This window comes from Aegilops tauschii, chromosome 1 (genome assembly GCF_002575655.3).
Source record: "Aegilops tauschii subsp. strangulata cultivar AL8/78 chromosome 1, Aet v6.0, whole genome shotgun sequence".
Taxonomy (NCBI): domain Eukaryota; kingdom Viridiplantae; phylum Streptophyta; class Magnoliopsida; order Poales; family Poaceae; genus Aegilops; species Aegilops tauschii.
In genome coordinates, this window is record NC_053035.3 from 358,559,770 (window position 1) to 358,576,892 (window position 17,123).

Below are 17,123 nucleotides of genomic sequence, written 5' to 3' on the forward strand. Positions count from 1 at the left end.
AACACACACTCCAAACGGAAGGCCTAGCCGCGTCCATCCAACAAAAGGCGGACCGGTTTAAAAAAAAAAGGCGGACCGTGTCGACACGATGAGACCATATCGGCACATCCTCTCCCGTCCGCCCGCGTCCCAATCCGATCTCCACCGCCCAGATACCGATCCGATGGCCAGCGCTCACCTCGCGCTACGGCGGTCGCTGTCGTATAACGGCAGCAACAGGACGGGGGTCAGCGCGTCCGCGCGTGCGTGTCGAACACCCAGTCGCTGACGCGGTGGGACCCACGCCGTCGTCGCTGTGGCTTCAAGATTCGCCCACTCGCCAAACCCCGCACTGCGCCAGCGCTCCGCTCGGTCTCCGTCACGGCGTCACGCCGTCACCAACCGCACGCCGAACGCGGGGGCCCCACGCGCCAGCAGTAGCGCGCCTGGCCCCGGCCGTCCTACGCCGCTCACCAACCATTGCCAAAGCTTTTACTCCCTCCTCCCGCGACGAGACGACCAATTCGCTCGCCCTCGTCGCCTCGCCGGCCGCCTCCCCCTCCCCCCCTCCCCACGTTCGACGCCTCCGCGGAACCCCGAACGAGACCCCGCGTCGCGGGGGCCGATCGGGTGGCGCCCGCGCGTGGTTTATCGGGTTAGGGCTTGGCGCTCGTGGGCGAGGTTTTCCAGGAAATGGACGCCTCCGACTCCGGCGGGGGCGGCGCGGCGGCCGATGCGGGTGAGCCCGTCTGGGACTGGGACAACCTCCTCGACTTCACCATCCCGGAAGACGATTCCCTGCTCCTCCCGTGGGATGACCCCCTCGGGATCGAGGGCGATCCCACCAACGAGGGGGCGCTGCTCCCTGCCCCGCCTCCGCCGCAGCCGGTGGAGGCGGAGCCGGCGCCACCGCCACCGTCTCCTCCTGCTGAGGCCGGGGGAAGCAGACGCGGCGTCAGAAAGCGCGACCCGCGGCTGGTGTGCCCGAACTACCTAGCGGGGATTGTGCCCTGCGCGTGCCCCGAGTTGGATGAGATGGCGGCAGCCGCGGAGGTCGAGGAGGTTGCCGCGGAGGCGCTTGCCGGCCCTAGGAAGAAGCCCAGGGCTGCCAGCCGGGGTAGCAGCGGGGCTGTAGTCAAAATTGGTGGTGCTGGTGGTGGCAGTGGAGTGGCTGGCCGTGGGGGAGCAGCAGAAATGAGGTGCCAAGTGCCGGGTTGTGAGGCGGATATACGGGAGCTGAAAGGGTACCACAAGCGGCACCGGGTGTGTCTGCGTTGCGCGCATTCTTCTGCCGTCATGATCGACGGCGTCCAGAAGCGCTACTGCCAGCAGTGCGGCAAGTAAGCCACATTTGCCCCTTGTTAGTTGCTGAATACAAGTTCCATTGTGATCAGTATAGGATACTAAATTAAATACGTGAAATGATTGCCTCACTAAGTTATAGTTCTTCGATAAGACTGGATGTTGGATCGTTATTTCCAATTTCCTTCATTCAAGCTGTCGATTGTATGTTAAGGACCGGTACAAACTCTGCATTTTTAATTTTTGTAGTAGAATTCCTCAGGCATGCTGTCACGGTTGATTTGTTGGAAGGTTCTTCAAGATTTATACAGTAATTGTATTTTATTTGCCTTAAATTTATCTCAAGAAGACACTTTGTAGCACAATTTTGTAGGTGTAATGGAGTAATTGTGTGAAAACCGATCGGCCTACCATGCTAGAGGAATTTTCCCCTTCTAGTAGGCTGTACTAGTGCGGTGACATGCAATATTTGACGTATGAGCCCCCTGCATTGAAATGCAGGTTCATTTGAAAGCAATGCCACTTATAGATTTTTTGTTTGGACCCAGGGTTCCGTCATCCTGGCGAAACTTATCTAGGATTTGTCGGGACTCATGTGATATTTCTAGTGAATTGATGAATTCTATTTTCAAGTAGAGTTAATACTCCCTCCGATCCGATCCATATTAATTGACGCTGCTTTAGTACAATTGTACTAAAGCAGCGTCAATTAGTATGAATCAGAGGGAGTAACATATTTTTTTCCTATGACATGGTAGACACACAAACACACGCTTACACCATGCACACGCGTGCGCACGCCACATGTGTGTGCGTCTCCAAGCACATGCCTAGAATTAGTGGAGGCCGGGAATACATCCGCTATCCCATGAAGTTCCCACTAAAGCACATCCGCGTGAGCGAAAATGCGGGTGCTAGGATTTAAGCACTGCTGGGTGGAGTCATACGCCCACAACTCCACCAGGAGGTGGTTCTGGACTTAGTATGTTGTAAATGGTCGAGAACTTTCCCGGGGTTCACTGGTAGGCACACATGGTTGTGAATCTCTTCATTTTTGTAAAATGTCATTAAACTTTGCAAGCAAATAACATTTAGTTATAATTGTAATACAGCTTATTTTATGAGTACTGTATGTGGTTTTAGCATGATGTTGTTGGCCACTTTTATCAAAATAGTGCAAATGCGTACAAATAGTGCAAATGCATACGTCCTTGCTTATGTTTGCACACCCCTTTCAAGTTTTTTATTTTTATTTTTAGCAACTGCTTAAAAATTATTAGTCTTTAATACTTAAGATGATTACTTCCCCGGACAATCTATTATTGATTATTCTTATGTCCAGCCTAATAATTGTGCTGGCCGTTTATGCTGTTCTTGCTGATTTGTAGTAATAGTTTACTTTGGTGTGCTATAATCTCTCTCTGTCTGTCTTTCTTTCTCTCTCTCTCTCTGAACATACTTCTGTTGCAGATTCCATATATTATTAGATTTTGATGAAGACAAAAGGAGTTGTAGAAGAAAGCTGGAGAGGCATAACAAAAGAAGACGAAGGAAACCTGATTCAAAAGGCACATTGGAGAAAGAGATAGATGAACAATTGGATTTGTCAGCTGATGGTAGCGGTAACGGTGAAATAAGAGAAGGTAGGACCAAAAATAACTTTTCCAGCTTTGTCAGGCGAAATCCATTTCTTTTGCATATTTAGCCATCTTACCATGTTAACTTTAAATCTTGTTGTAGTTGCTCTGTTACAAGCTTTCCATAACATGCTAAAGCGATTATTTATGTGCATAAAGCGTAAGTTGTCTCTTAGATAACCTACAAAGAACAATCAAGTTTCCCAAACTTATTTTATCTATTTGCTCTGGTAGAAGATTTTATATTTCAAGTAGAAGGCGCAGGGTTTTCCTTTAGATATGACTATTGACCAGAATTATGTAATGCCAGGGAAAATTTTATTACTAAATCCATTGTGGCTCAGTATTTGTTTTGGATACATGTTATTCATAGGTTACATTCCTTTATTGTTGCAATTGACATCTGAGTAAATCAGTTCCTTCCACGGATGTGAACATCAATATTCTTTATGTAACTTGAAACCTTCTAGCAGAAGACGAGAACAAGGAAACATCCCAATTTTTGTGAACTTTTGCGACAAGAGCATCTTATAGGCAGGAAACTGGGTTCTTCACAAAGTTTCACCACCAGAAACTCAAGGCCAACATCTTTTACCACTTCAAACAAATTCATAACACCACAACCAACAAAAAGCAAGAATTTAGTTGTTACATCCAACTTAAAGGGCCACTTTACCTTTAAGCGCTTATGCGGAGTTTGCAGCCTTGATATGCAGACGTGGATGGATTACATTCAACACTTCCTCGGGTGCATATTAGGGATGTGGGCTAAGGGGTACAACTGGACCTAGCCAACCAAATAAGGATAATCCTATTGCTAGGAAGCGAGTGATGAGTTTCTATACAAGGAAGCTGCCAGCCATATGTTATATTATCATTATGCAATGTGAAGGAACATGAAGGAAATAATCTAGTCTCTCTCTAGGTTCTTCATTGCAGTCCAGATCCAGTCCTTTTCCTGAGCTCTTCTTCTTTAGTGCGCTAGTCAAGATGGTATCAGTTCGGTGCCAACAGCGTGGCCTTACAGACAAGAGCAACAGTGGGGACAGCTTGCATGTGGAGAAAATACATGGACTTGAGCCATTTCTTCTGTGCTGGCTGCACCAACCATAGCACCGTATTCGACAGCTATTTCCTATTCAACGCCATCAGATAGAACTGCAGCACTGAGCCTGTAACCAGCAGCAGCGGTATCTGCTCATCAAAAGGCGGTGGCCACTCATGTTCCAGGCTTCCAGCAATCATGGTGATCCACCATGGGACATTGCGTGTCTAGTCGTTTCCTATGCACACAACTTCCTCCAAACTCAAACCTGCAGATGTGCTTGTGCCTCAGTGGCTCAGTCCAAAACCAGGCCAGATGGTCCTTCATTTAGTGCTCAAGCCAAGCCCTCCGCAGTGGGCCTTGGCCTGGCCCTCAGTAACAAGCTCAAAATTAGGCAATAGCTTGGCACTGTTACCACACCCACACATGGAGGCAATGGTCTTTGAAACATCAGTTTACTCATCTAGTCAGAATCTTTGCATCCCATGAATGTGGGGGGTATCAGGGATTTCAGCTAGGGATGAACAAATACTGGTTCATACCTTTAGCAAGCTGCATTGAATTTTGTCAACATGGCATCAAGTCCATAGGAACTAAGAACATTGCAGCAAGCTCAGCAAACTCGGTAAACCAGAGGAATTCTACTTGTACAGTCTTAACTTGAGCCCTAGCTATCATTTTGCACTCGAGAATGAGCTGCTTATCCAGGAGGAGCGGAGAGTTAGGCCTAACCTAGGTGGCAGCCGGCAGCATGAAGAAAGTGTCGGCAGCTGGCCCTAATCAGCTTCAACTAAGTGTGGATATGTATCCTATTATCCTATTGTTAGCGAATCTGAGAATAGTTATATTACTTAGGTACACGATTGAGATTAGATACTTTAGGGGGAGACCCATCTATAATGAGGCAGGCACTTGATATTACCATCAAGCAGCCCTTCTTCAGTTCTTCTACCTAAGTCTCCTCCCTCACCATGACATCATTTTCTGGTGGTGTTTACCCTCATATCAGCATAAATAAATAAACCATTTCATAAATTTGAAAGTCGTTTCTCAACAAATCAATAGTCTCACTTCAACGTAGACAAGGTTTAGTTTGTAGCAATAAAAAAAGAACACTCCGAAGTGAAATAAAACAAGTTAAACACCCTCTAACCATTTGTTTAGAGCATCTACATATTTGTTGGAATTCTAAGTTTGACCCAAATTGAGCTCCAGTATGAGCATTATCTTTATATGCTTGTTTGGTGGGGTACTTTTAAAATGCATCTGTTAATGTCCAGCTCCCTTTCTTCTAATGTTCCTTTTTGTGTACTCTGTAAATATGTGCTGTCTAATCTGGAACATCTTTGTTAATATCTTTTGATATACAGAGAATATAGATGGCGCTAGCTGTGACATGCTTGAGACTGTTCTTAGCAACAAAGTTTTAGACAGAGAAACACCGGTGGGATCTGAAGATGCCCTTAGTTCTCCAACTTGTACACAACTCAGCTTGCAAAATGACCGAAGTAAAAGCATAGTGACTTTTGCAGCTTCTGCTGAAGCCTGCCTTGGTGCAAAACAGGAAAATGCTAAACTTACGAATTCTCCGGTGCATGACAGCAAGAGTGCTTATTCATCCTCAGTGAGTTTTTTTCCCATACAAATTTGTTTGTTTACTTTAATGTGATCATTATGCATTATTATTTTTAGTTTGGTGAAACTTTCCCCCTCCCTCCCTCTCTCCCTCTGTAATTGTCGTGATAATGTTGTATCACCATTCTAGTGCCCCACAGGACGCATTTCGTTCAAGTTGTATGACTGGAATCCCGCAGAGTTTCCTCGGCGTCTACGTAACCAAGTATGTAACTGGCTATGGCCTTTAAGTTTCTAACACTGGATGATGTTTTCATGTCAAAGAAATTGTTCTAAGTCAGTGGTACATTTGAAATATGCAGATATTTGAGTGGTTGTCTAGCATGCCTGTTGAATTGGAGGGCTACATTCGTCCTGGTTGTACAATTTTAACTGTATTTATTGCAATGCCACAACATATGTGGGACAAGGTATGGATGTTTATGCTAAAACAAAATCATCAATTACTAAAAATTGAATGAAGACTTTTGCACACATCCAAATAAACAAACTATCAAGACTTAGGCTGTGTTTGGCAGCAAAGTGTTGTAAAAAACAAAGTATTGAAAAACTACAGTATTTTAGCATGATGATATGAGATACCACGGTTTATACATATCGAAGTATTTTGGAGTATCGATAATACATAGGACCTGTCTGGCTAGAGCTGTGAGCAGCGATATAAAAATTATGGCTAGCTGTTAGCTGTTGCAAACACGGACATTTTAAGCTAGCTAGCCATTGCATGTAGGCCACGCTTATTTACCATACACATCCACGAAGAACGGCCAAGCATAAACTAACTAAATGGCTATGCATAAACTGAACGCCCAAGCACAAGGCTTGTATATTACCAATAAGGATGCTCCCTTGGGATCGAGCCATGGAGAGCTGGGCCTAGGCTAGCTGCGTCGAACTAGTCGTCGATCCCTCCACGAGCGGAGCTGAGCGGATCGACCAGAAAGAGGGGTAACGGCACAGCTGCGTGGAAACAGCTTCAAAAAGGGATAACGACGTGTGAGTTATTGCCAATGGCGAGGCGAGTCGTTTACTCGCCTGCTTTTTTTTAAAAAAAAAAGAGGCCCAGAGTTCTTTTTATTACAGAGAAAATACTCTGATTTTGAGAATACTCTAGTATTAACACTATAGCTTTTATTGGTAGCGAAATAGGTCACAGTAATTAAAATTGTAGTAATTAGAAAAATTGTAGTATTCCTCAAATACTTAAAAAATACTCGCTCCGTAAAGAAATATAAGAGCGTTTAGATCACTACTTACATAAGAGCGTTCAAATCACTACTTTAGTGATCTAAACGCTCAGTGATCTGAACGCTCTTATGTAAGTAGTGATCTAAACGCTCTTATATTTCTTTACAGGAGTACTTTGCTATCAAACACAGCCTGGTTTTTCAAATATCATTTTGTACTGTGTAACTTATGTGAACTGATAACTGTAGTACTACCACCAGTCCAGAATTGATGTCTCTTTGGCTTGTGCAAGTCAATTTTTACCACTTATGGGAGTCCACTTCAAAAGGAATTTGTTGGATTTGCCGTGAAATTATATCATAACCTTTTTAGCTTTCTTCAACATATCATTGAGTGCCCGCAATTCATATCTGCATTTCTCTTGGCAGTTAGCAGAAGATACAGCAAATCTTGTCAGAAACTTGGTAAATGCTCCGAGCAGTCTTCTATTGGGTAAAGGGGCCTTTTTTGTTCATGCCAATAACACAATATTTCAAGTATTGAAAGGTGTGTGCCATGCACTTTTCAATTCCATGACATATTTCAAGTATAGTAATATTTGTATATCATTCTTGAACTATATTGTTCGTACACAACTATGTAGTCCCTCCTTTGCTGAATGCATACTGTTTTAGGAATTTACTCTGCAAGAAAGATGTATGCAGAAAAGATTGCATCACCCCCTTTATTGGACAACTTATCACATATGAAAGATGTGTGTTACTCTAGTCCATATTAATAAATGATTGGAAGTAGCCAAAGATGGATTTGCAATGGAAAATTGGTGTAATGTTATCTTGAAATATTAAAATGACATGTATCCAGGAACAAAATTTGACTTTGGAATGACATGTGTTCAGGAACGGAGGGAGTAGCACTATTTGCATGTGCTACTAGTCTACTATATGCTGTAGAGCCTTTGAATTATGTATCTGTCCAGAAGAATTTTCTCATGAGAAGATAACCCCTTTGTTTTCAATTGTTTGATGCAAGGATCCTTGTCACATACTCCCATTCCGCTTATGTTTTAATCTATAATCATGATCCCAGTTAATGCGGGAACTATTGCCATTTAAACTTATATATTATTGCATCTTTTGTTTTAAACTTTTCATGACAAAAGTATCTGATTATTAACTGAGGATTTTTAATATCTGTACTAAAGATGGAGCAACATTGATGAGTACCAGATTAGAGGTACAAGCCCCCAGGATCCATTGTGTTCATCCAACATGGTTTGAAGCAGGAAAGCCTATTGAACTACTCCTTTGTGGAAGTTCTCTTGATCAGCCTAAATTCAGGTATAATATGCCCTTGGACGTTGTGGTGATTTCTGCTGGCTGTTTTTCTACCATGTATATGCGGTACAACATTTCTTGTTTGATACTTCTGCTGTATGTATTATTTTCTAACCTTAGTGTCTATTGTCACAAATTTGTGATGTGGGCTTTCCAGAGTCTCTGCGGTAAAGTTTGATCTTAGCTTCTACTAAAGTAAATATGCACTGTTTCCCCATAACCTCGTGTTTTATATTTTTATTAAGTGATCTTGTTTAGTTGGTCAAGTTATTAAATGAACCATTCCTGGATTTTAGCCTATTCCTGTCACTTGGAGGAATAACTAAGTGAATGTGAGTGCAGTGTGGCTTCAGTATGCATTTTTGTTTTGTTTTGTTAGTTTCAGGCACAAACTGTCTCGGCACGCACAATTTCTGCATGAAATAGCTTTAGCGTCCAAGTAAAAAAATTGTCATTTATCTCTTTTGATAATTGTTGATCATCGGGAGAACACTCTGGTTTATGATCGATGCCCTTCTATCGTTATACTTTATGCATCTTAAGTGCTCATTTGTGGATTTAGTTTTCCTGGTTCCAACACTAAATTTGTGCATGAAGTGAATCCACATGAGACAGTTCCTTATAAGCTTCATAGATGAACACTTCTTATGAATTTGCGTGGGGTTCACAATGCTCTATGGGTGCTTGAATCACCATTCAATTTATGTTTCTCATGGCAGATCACTTCTATCATTTGATGGAGAGTACTTGAAGCATGATTGTTGCCGTCTAACGTCTCGTGGAACCTTTGGTTGCGTGAAAAATGGTGCTCCTACATTTGATTCTCACCACGAAGTTTTCCGGATAAACATCACTCAAACCAAGCCGGATACTCATGGACCTGGTTTTGTGGAAGTAAGTGAAGTTTGCTACAAAACCAATCGAATTCCTCCATACTTTAGAGTCTGGTGCATATTAACTACATTTTTTCTAGTGGCATCCATCTAGGATGCATGTGTTTGACATTAGTTCGGTTATGATTTGTCAGTCCTATGTAGATAGTTATTAGTGTGTACGAACTTAAGCTATACTTTAAAATTCTTAGCCATGACCAGCCTGACAGTTGTACCAATTAATAGAAAACCCTGCTTAGGCTTAAGCTTAAGCCATCCCTTCCAAACAGTGTGATGTTGAACTGATTCCTCAAATAAGGCATCAATACTCAAAGAGACATTAGCTGCTCTACATCGCACACAGGGTTTTGGGGCACTTTGGTTCATATTCACCAACTTTGGTTTGTGCACTTCAAGAAGTGAAAACTAATGTCATAGAAGCTGGACAATAATTGCAAGTTTCTGTACAATAGTAAGATCATATGTGCCCTTTGCAGAAAACACGGCAAAACAGACTTGCATCACAAAGTACTTGACGATGGAAAACTATAGGAAGCAAGTGCATAGTGGGGATTTATGGTTCATGCTTAATTTCTCCTGTGATAAAGATGCACAGCATCCATATGGCATTTGTATTTGGAACAATTTCAGCAAATATAATGTATTCTTGTTTGGTATAACAAAACTGGCTAGTGAGCTACTATTGTTATTGGCGCTAAAAGTATAGGTGTATAAAACCGGATATTCACATCAGCACCCAAGAGCATATGCTCCTGGGGTGAAACAAATGATGATGCCCTTAATGTCAAACAAATCTGAAAAAGTATATACATGTCCTGCTGTGTCCTATGTGTGCATATTAATTTTCATGGAAAAAAGATGAGTTTTGTGGCCTGTGCGAAAAAAACAATTTTCGCTTTTGTAGAGCACCAGTTTTTGTTTTTTTGTCCAGGGCACAAAATATGTCCATGAAACTTTGCAAGCAGATAAAAGACATAGACAGGTATATTGTAAATAAAAACAGTGTTGTTTGAATTTTTATAGCATTTTAAACAATTTTACTGTTCATTTAGGAGCATATGCTTCACAGGAACTGAAATGCTGCCTTAAAGAAGAGCCAAAATTTACACCTTGAAATAACATAGCAAAAGACAACAAAAAACCCATTATTTATGCTATATTTGTAATATTTAAGGGGTTCCAAAATGGTTCACTGTTGCAAGAATAACAATTACCATTTATCTAACTGCATGACAGTTCAGCTTATGTTGTCATTCTTTGACACTTTCTGTAGTTATATATGATGATCGTCGATTGCAGTTCTATATTTTCAGTTTTTTTTTCCTTCTACAGGTGGAAAATGTGTTTGGGCTATCAAATTTTGTCCCTATCCTTTTCGGTAGCAAACAGTTGTGTTTTGAACTAGAGAGGATACAAGATGCTCTTTGTGGTTCTTCCAAGTACAAGAGTGCAAATGGAGAGTTCCCTGGTATTACTTCTGATCCTTGTGAGCATTGGAAGCTTCAACAAACTGCAATGTCAGGATTCCTGATAGAGATTGGGTGGTTAATAAAGAAGCCTTCTCCAGATGAATTTAAAAATTTACTGAGTAAAACAAATGTTAAGAGATGGATATGTGTGTTGGAGTTCTTGATACAAAACAATTTTATCAATGTTCTTGAAATGATTGTGAAATCATCGGACAACATCATAGGCTCTGAGATTCTTTCTAACCTGGAAAGTGGGCGGTTGGAACATCATGTCACAGCATTTCTTGGGTATATAAGACATGCTCGAATCATTGTTGATCAGAGAGCTAAACACAATGAAGAAACACAGCTTCAAACAAGGTGGTGTGGTGATAGCGTTTCAGACCAGCCAAGCTTGGGCACTTCTGTGCCACTTGGTAAAGAAGTAAGTGCTATTGTGGTGCAAGCCCTATTAATTCCACGCTAAATATTCTTCTTGAACTCTGCTAATGCAAGAATCTCTGCATCTTTATGCTTTTTTTACATTAAATCAGTTGCAAGTTTTTGATAAGCAGAGCAAGTTCAATAGATAACATTATTTTGAATTTTCAGTTGTTCGTTTTATTGAGAATTTCTTCTTTTCTTCTGAAAAAGTAATCATCAGCTCATTACCATTGCGCGCTACAAACATGCAATTCATGGTCAGTAGTACAGAAAATCAGGGGAAATCGTGATACTGGCCATGGTTCTTAGATAAACATCTATGTATAGTCCTATTTTGGTTATTTTAGCTTCCATCTGTCTATGTTGATTGTTTAAGAAGATAATCATTTTTAGTCTGAAAGCACTTAAATCTGGAACCATTCTGTTCTCATGTAGAATTAGTTTTACAAATTATGTGTCAACATTGAGTTGGTCCTAGGGTTGTCATGGCAGAGGATGTTTGTCTTTATGAAAATGTAAACAGCTTAGGAGCATCAGTATCACGTTTATCTGTAACCTTTTGGAGTGGCATCATCATTCAGTCATTTTGCATATGGCTAACTGAACTATAACGATGTTTTGTAATCTTTTTGCAGAATGTCACTGCCAGTGATGATTTCTGTTTGCCCTCAACCAATGCCGAGTGTGAAGAGGAAGAAAGTGTGCCGCTTGTGACTAATGAAGCTGTGTCACACAGGCAGTGCTGCCCCAGTGAGATGAATGCTAGATGGCTTAATCCCGCCTTGGTTGCTCCTTTTCCAAGTGGTGTGATGAGAACGCGACTCGTCGCGACTGTGGCAGTGGCTGCTATATTGTGTTTCACGGCCTGTGTTGCCGTGTTCCACCCAGATAGAGTAGGGGTGCTTGCAGCTCCAGTAAAGAGGTACTTGTTTAGGGACTGCCCACCATGGCACCATAGTGGATGTTAGATTAGATAAACTTTCTTGACTTGGTGACTTTCTTGACTTGTTGTTGCTTTCCCCTGTGCCATGTGTATACCGTTGTGTTGACTCATAGATTGTGTGTATCAAGGATAAAATACCTTTTCCAGTGGACAATGCAAACTTGCATCTTTTTGACAGAAACTATGGGCATATATGCATGAAATTCTGAACCACCTGGTGTATCAGAGGGTTTGATAGGATTGCTTCAATGGAAATAAAAAGACTGGGTCTCAATTTTATTTTTTTTGTTCGCGACAAGTGGGAAGCTTGGAGGAATCCAACTTGAACATTTCCCAAATCCCGAGTAAGAAGATTCATCTGATTTGGGGCGTGAATATGATCTGAAGAGTACCTCTCTGTTTCATATTACTCCCTCCATTCCAATGAAGGCGCATCCCAAAATTCAACTTTGATGATAATTTAGACCTACCAAATGTTGGTTATATGTGATAAATATTATACCATTGAACAAAAGAACTTTTCAATAGTATAATTTTCAAGTCATAAAAATATGTAGTATTGGTTCAATTTATGGTCAAAATTTAATTTGGGGATGCGTGCGTGCGTTATTCATTGGAATCAAGGGAGTATGTTAAGTTCTAGCATTGTCTTCAAGTTTTTTTTTTGCGAAGATTGTTTTTAGTTCAAACTTACATAGGTCTTCTTTAGATTGTAGAATTGTGAAACACGGGAATAGTGCAAAACATGGGTTTACAAACACAGGAGAACTATATGAATAGTTGTTTGGATGGAATAGAGGAAAAACACCTTGGTCCAACGCGATTGAGTCCAAGCGGTTGGACTAGATGTTCAAATTTCTATGAAATTGAGGCAAATGAATCCATTATGTGGTTACGTGCCACCAATCCTTAGGAAGAATCCAAAAGTTTAGAGTCTACAAATTTATACAGAATTTCTGCAATTCAAAGAGGACCTTAAGTTTAACCAAGTACATAGAACAATATATTAACATCTACAATACCAAATTAGCTTTATTAGATTTGTCATAAAATATATTTTTATAATCCATATATTTAATATTTTAGTTATTAGCAATTTAGCATGCTTTTTTATATTTGATCAAGATTAAACAAATTGACCTAGGATAAATACAATTTCAAGTAATCTGAAATGGAGAAAATACTTAGCACCTTACAATATCAAGCCTCGAAGAATTACATCATCATGCAATGGTTTCTGTTAGTGCCATCATCTCGAATTGACAATTGCAGAGACGCAATGTGTTGTTTTGTATGCAAACGATGCTTGCAGGCACATTCCTAATTCAGAAAAAGAGTGTTACCTAACCCCGAGCACAAACGCACCACCATGAACAATAAATTTAAAAAATAATATAAATGGAATAAAAAAATTGTGTGGATGAACATCAACAAGTATTTTAGTTTTCTGCAAAAAATTGCCACGAAAAGACATCCGCATGATGCTTTTGCTAGTTCTCTACATGAAGGTAATGAAAATGATTTCACACTTCACCCGTCCAGGATTGCAGCTTGGGTCTAAAACATAAACATATTTGTCTACTTTTAATTTGAATATTTATTTACTTTGGGTTTTTTTTGAACTTTTTTTGAGACATTTTTTTGAACTGTAACTTTGGATTTCTTTGATCACATGGGTCAGGCCTGCAGGACCCTGACCCACATATCACCCACCCAATGACACGTGGGGATATGTCTCGCTTTATGCAAGACGAATGATGCTTAAAATTCTTTAAAATGACAAGTGGCCAACCTAACTCGGCATTAATATTTTTCCGTTCTTTAAAAAAATAGAATATATTGTAAATACTATTCAAGAAAACTTAATGTGCTTAAGATTCTTTAAAATGTTCATCACAAATTTGAAAAATGTTAACACAGTATAATTTAAGAAAATATTGATAGCATTCAAGAAAAAAATTCATGAGGTTTAGAAAATGTTCATGGGACAATTTTGGAAAATGTAATGCAATGTAAAAAAAATGTCGTGTAATTCAAGAAAAAAAAGTTTCAGACCATTCAAAAAATGTACGTTGCATTTTAAAAAATGTTTACGCATTTTGAGAATATGTTCTTGACATTTAAAAAAATATCCGTACAATGTAAAAGAAGTTCTCATAGTTTAATAAAATGTTTTGTATCATTCAAAAGAATGTTTGAATGTGTATTTGAAAAATGTTTAACACATATTCGAAAAATATTCAATAATATGTATTTGAAAAATATTAAACATGTATAAAAAATATTTTATATGTATACAAAAAATGGGGAAAGTATCTGGTGCACCGGTGCTTGTGGTGCTACATGTGCACCGGACGCCGCAACACGTTCAAAACTGTTTCAAAAAATCTGAAACAAATGTAGCACATTGACACAACATCGGTCTATGTTGTCACAAAAAATCAAATAAAAATTTGAAACACTGCGTGAGATAAAAAATGGCAAATTTGGAATCAATGTGATAATAGGCCAAATCTAAAGCCCAACTTATGTTGTGTACTATCAGTGTCAATTTTGTGATTTTTGTACCTCGAGCAATGTTTCAAATTTTGAGTTGAAATTTTGCGACAAATAAGACCGATGTTGTGTGGATGAGCTAAATTTAGTTTTTCAAATTTTTTCAAACATTTTTAAATACACTATGGGCGTTCGGTACACCGGTAGCACCACGAGCACCGGTGCACCAGATACTTTCCCACAAAAAATGTACAATATGTATGAAAAATTGACATCAAAATCTATATTTGAAGTTCTAGAAAAAATATAGCAAATAGATGTGCATAACATAGATTTTTGGCCTTCTTGTGTTAGTTTTACGTGTAGTTGGCGGGGTGTGCTTTCAATGGTGGAGCCAGTGGCGCGTGGAATAATGATCTCCTCACTATATACATGTTTCAACGCACGACCACAAACAGACGTCTGTTTCGCCTGCTTGGGGGTGGCAATGGGGTCGTGTCCGCCTGAATTTCTGGATACGGTGGGCATGCGTCCAACGCGCGGCCGCATTTCGGCCGCATCTCGTTCACTGTGCATATCAACCAACATATGCATATCAAATGATTCAAATCAAACATAGCAAATAGTTATACGTCCGAAATAGTCTTTACAACCCAATCGAAAGAAAACAATATCAAATAGTCTTACAGCCCAATCGAAATTTGTTTGCATGAAAAGAAATTAAACTGATAGATCTACTGTTGCCAATGTGAGTCCACATGTGCTCAACCAAGTCATCTTGGAGCTGGACATGAGTACGCCAATCCCGCAATTCACGATGAAAATGGACAAACTGTTCGAAGTTTGCAGGAGGTGGCTGCCCAGGCTCAACATTTTCACCCTGGAAATCAAACCCTTGGTCGTATATACTTTCATCACGCTCATCCTCCACGATCATGTTGTGCATGATCACACATGCAGTCATCACCTCCCAAAGCTTCTGAGTGCTCCATGTTAATGCAGGGTTTTGAACAATACCCCATCAAGACTGAAGCACACCGAAAGCACGCTCCACATCCTTCCTAGCACTCTCCTGCATTTGGGCAAACCTCTCTCTCTTCTCTCCTTGCGGATTGGGTATGGTCTTCACAAGAGTGGACCACTGTGGATAGATACCATCAGCAAGGTAATATCCCTTGTCGTACTTGTGGCCATTGACCTCAAAGTTGACCTCCGGACAGTGGACTTCTGCAAGCCTTGCAAACACTAGAGAACGCTGATATCATTGTGAGAACTAGCAATGCCGAAGAAAGAATGACATATCCACAAATCTTGTGAAGCCACCGCTTCAAGTATGACAGTAGCACCTTTCACATGCCCCTTGTACTACCCCTGCCAAGCAAATGGACAGGTCTTCCACTTCCAGTGCATACAATCAATACTACCAAGCATGCCCAGAAAGCCCCTCTCGGCAGTGACAACCAACAACCTCTCTGTATCAGCGGTAGTTGGCTCTCTCAGGTACTCAGGGCCGAACACTGCCACCACGTTCTTGCAGAAACTATACATTGAGAGGAGACATGTGAACTCACTCATACGAACATACTCATCGACAAGATCACCAGGAATTCCATATGCAAGCACGCGGATAGCCGCAGTGCATACTCACGGGATTGTCCCGACCCATCCCCCATGAAAAATTCCCGATGCACTGTTTGGTGGGCTGGTTTCCAAGTGTGCAGCCCCATCGATCCCCCGCAAACCCTCACCCTCCCGTAAACTCAACACTCCCCCTTCCCCCTCATGTATTCTCTTCCCAAGTGCAACTCTAGTGCAGATTAGGAGGGGTTGAGAGGATTGGGTGAAGGGGAGGGGTTCACAAGAGCCCTTCTCATTCCCAATCCCTTTGGCGCTGGAAAAACTCTAGTGCCAAACAAGGCCTTAGGTATATTGTAAGGCATGGTTTTCTGTGAATTCTTTATCGGGTGCATAGAAGAACATGAAGATGCAATTGGTGAAGATAGAGATGGCAACTTTAAATTGCTTTGATGTGGCGCCAATGTATTTTTTTTCTGTTGATCACTTTTGTTTCGATTTCTTTAATCTACTTCCTCTGTAAATAAATATAAGAGTGTTTAGATCATTAAAGTAGTGATCTAAACACTCTTATATTTCTTTACAGAGGGAGTAATTAATAAAGTCAGATCAGTATCATGGTTTCCTAAAAAAGGTAAAAAAGGAAGATATTCATTCACGGAGCCGGTCCTACTTTGGGACTCATTAAAGCAGACTAGTGCAAGTGAAGTGTAGTTTACTCTACCTGATACTCTCTCGAACCACGCACCCACAAAGTTATCTCCCATGGACAAATATATCCAACATCTATGTATATGATTGAAACAGATGCGAAACACTCGGCCAGTTCGTACGCCGTCACTGGACAATGACTACAAACCAGAAGTAGAAACCAAACAACAACAGCAGCGGAAAACGATGGTCCAGGCGTCGAGAACTTGTGCAGCACACCTGATCACAAGAGGATCACAAGAGAATCGCAACAAGCTGTTGCAGTTGGTGCTTTGTTGGTACTGACACTTAATGACAAGTCAACAACCATGGATAATTTGGTCTAGCTTGTCCGAAGACTCCAGAGATCCAACCCTTATAATTGCTACCCAACTCAAATGACAAACTCTCTGAAACAAACAGCGCAATCATAGACCAGCTCTTCCGTCAAAACCATTGCCAACACACAAAGTAGCTCCATGGATGCAATCCTTAATATATACAGGCCCCA

General features: G+C 40.9%; 1 protein-coding gene across 1 annotated transcript; it reads left to right on the forward strand.

The window, feature by feature from the left end:
• The first annotated feature begins 335 nt into the window (after positions 1-335).
• On the forward strand, positions 336-12,032 carry LOC109746854 (squamosa promoter-binding-like protein 9). The gene is made up of 10 exons (XM_020305956.4): positions 336-1,319; positions 2,752-2,924; positions 5,334-5,587; positions 5,729-5,803; positions 5,901-6,008; positions 7,215-7,332; positions 7,991-8,126; positions 8,843-9,017; positions 10,349-10,909; positions 11,544-12,032. The coding sequence occupies exons 1-10, from the start codon at positions 673-675 to the stop codon at positions 11,874-11,876; spliced, it is 2,580 nt and encodes an 859-aa protein (XP_020161545.1). The 5' UTR covers positions 336-672; the 3' UTR covers positions 11,877-12,032.
• The last annotated feature ends 5,091 nt before the right edge of the window (positions 12,033-17,123 follow it).

Bases quoted from the DNA above. Each gene is read 5' to 3' on its own strand.
- LOC109746854 (XM_020305956.4), top strand. From the start codon at position 673: ATGGACGCCTCCGACTCCGGCGGGGGCGGCGCGGCGGCCGATGCGGGT. The intron at 1,320-2,751 runs GTAAGCCACATT...CTTCTGTTGCAG, and splicing joins TACTGCCAGCAGTGCGGCAA to ATTCCATATATTATTAGATT. The intron at 7,333-7,990 runs GTGTGTGCCATG...TCTGTACTAAAG, and splicing joins AATATTTCAAGTATTGAAAG to ATGGAGCAACATTGATGAGT.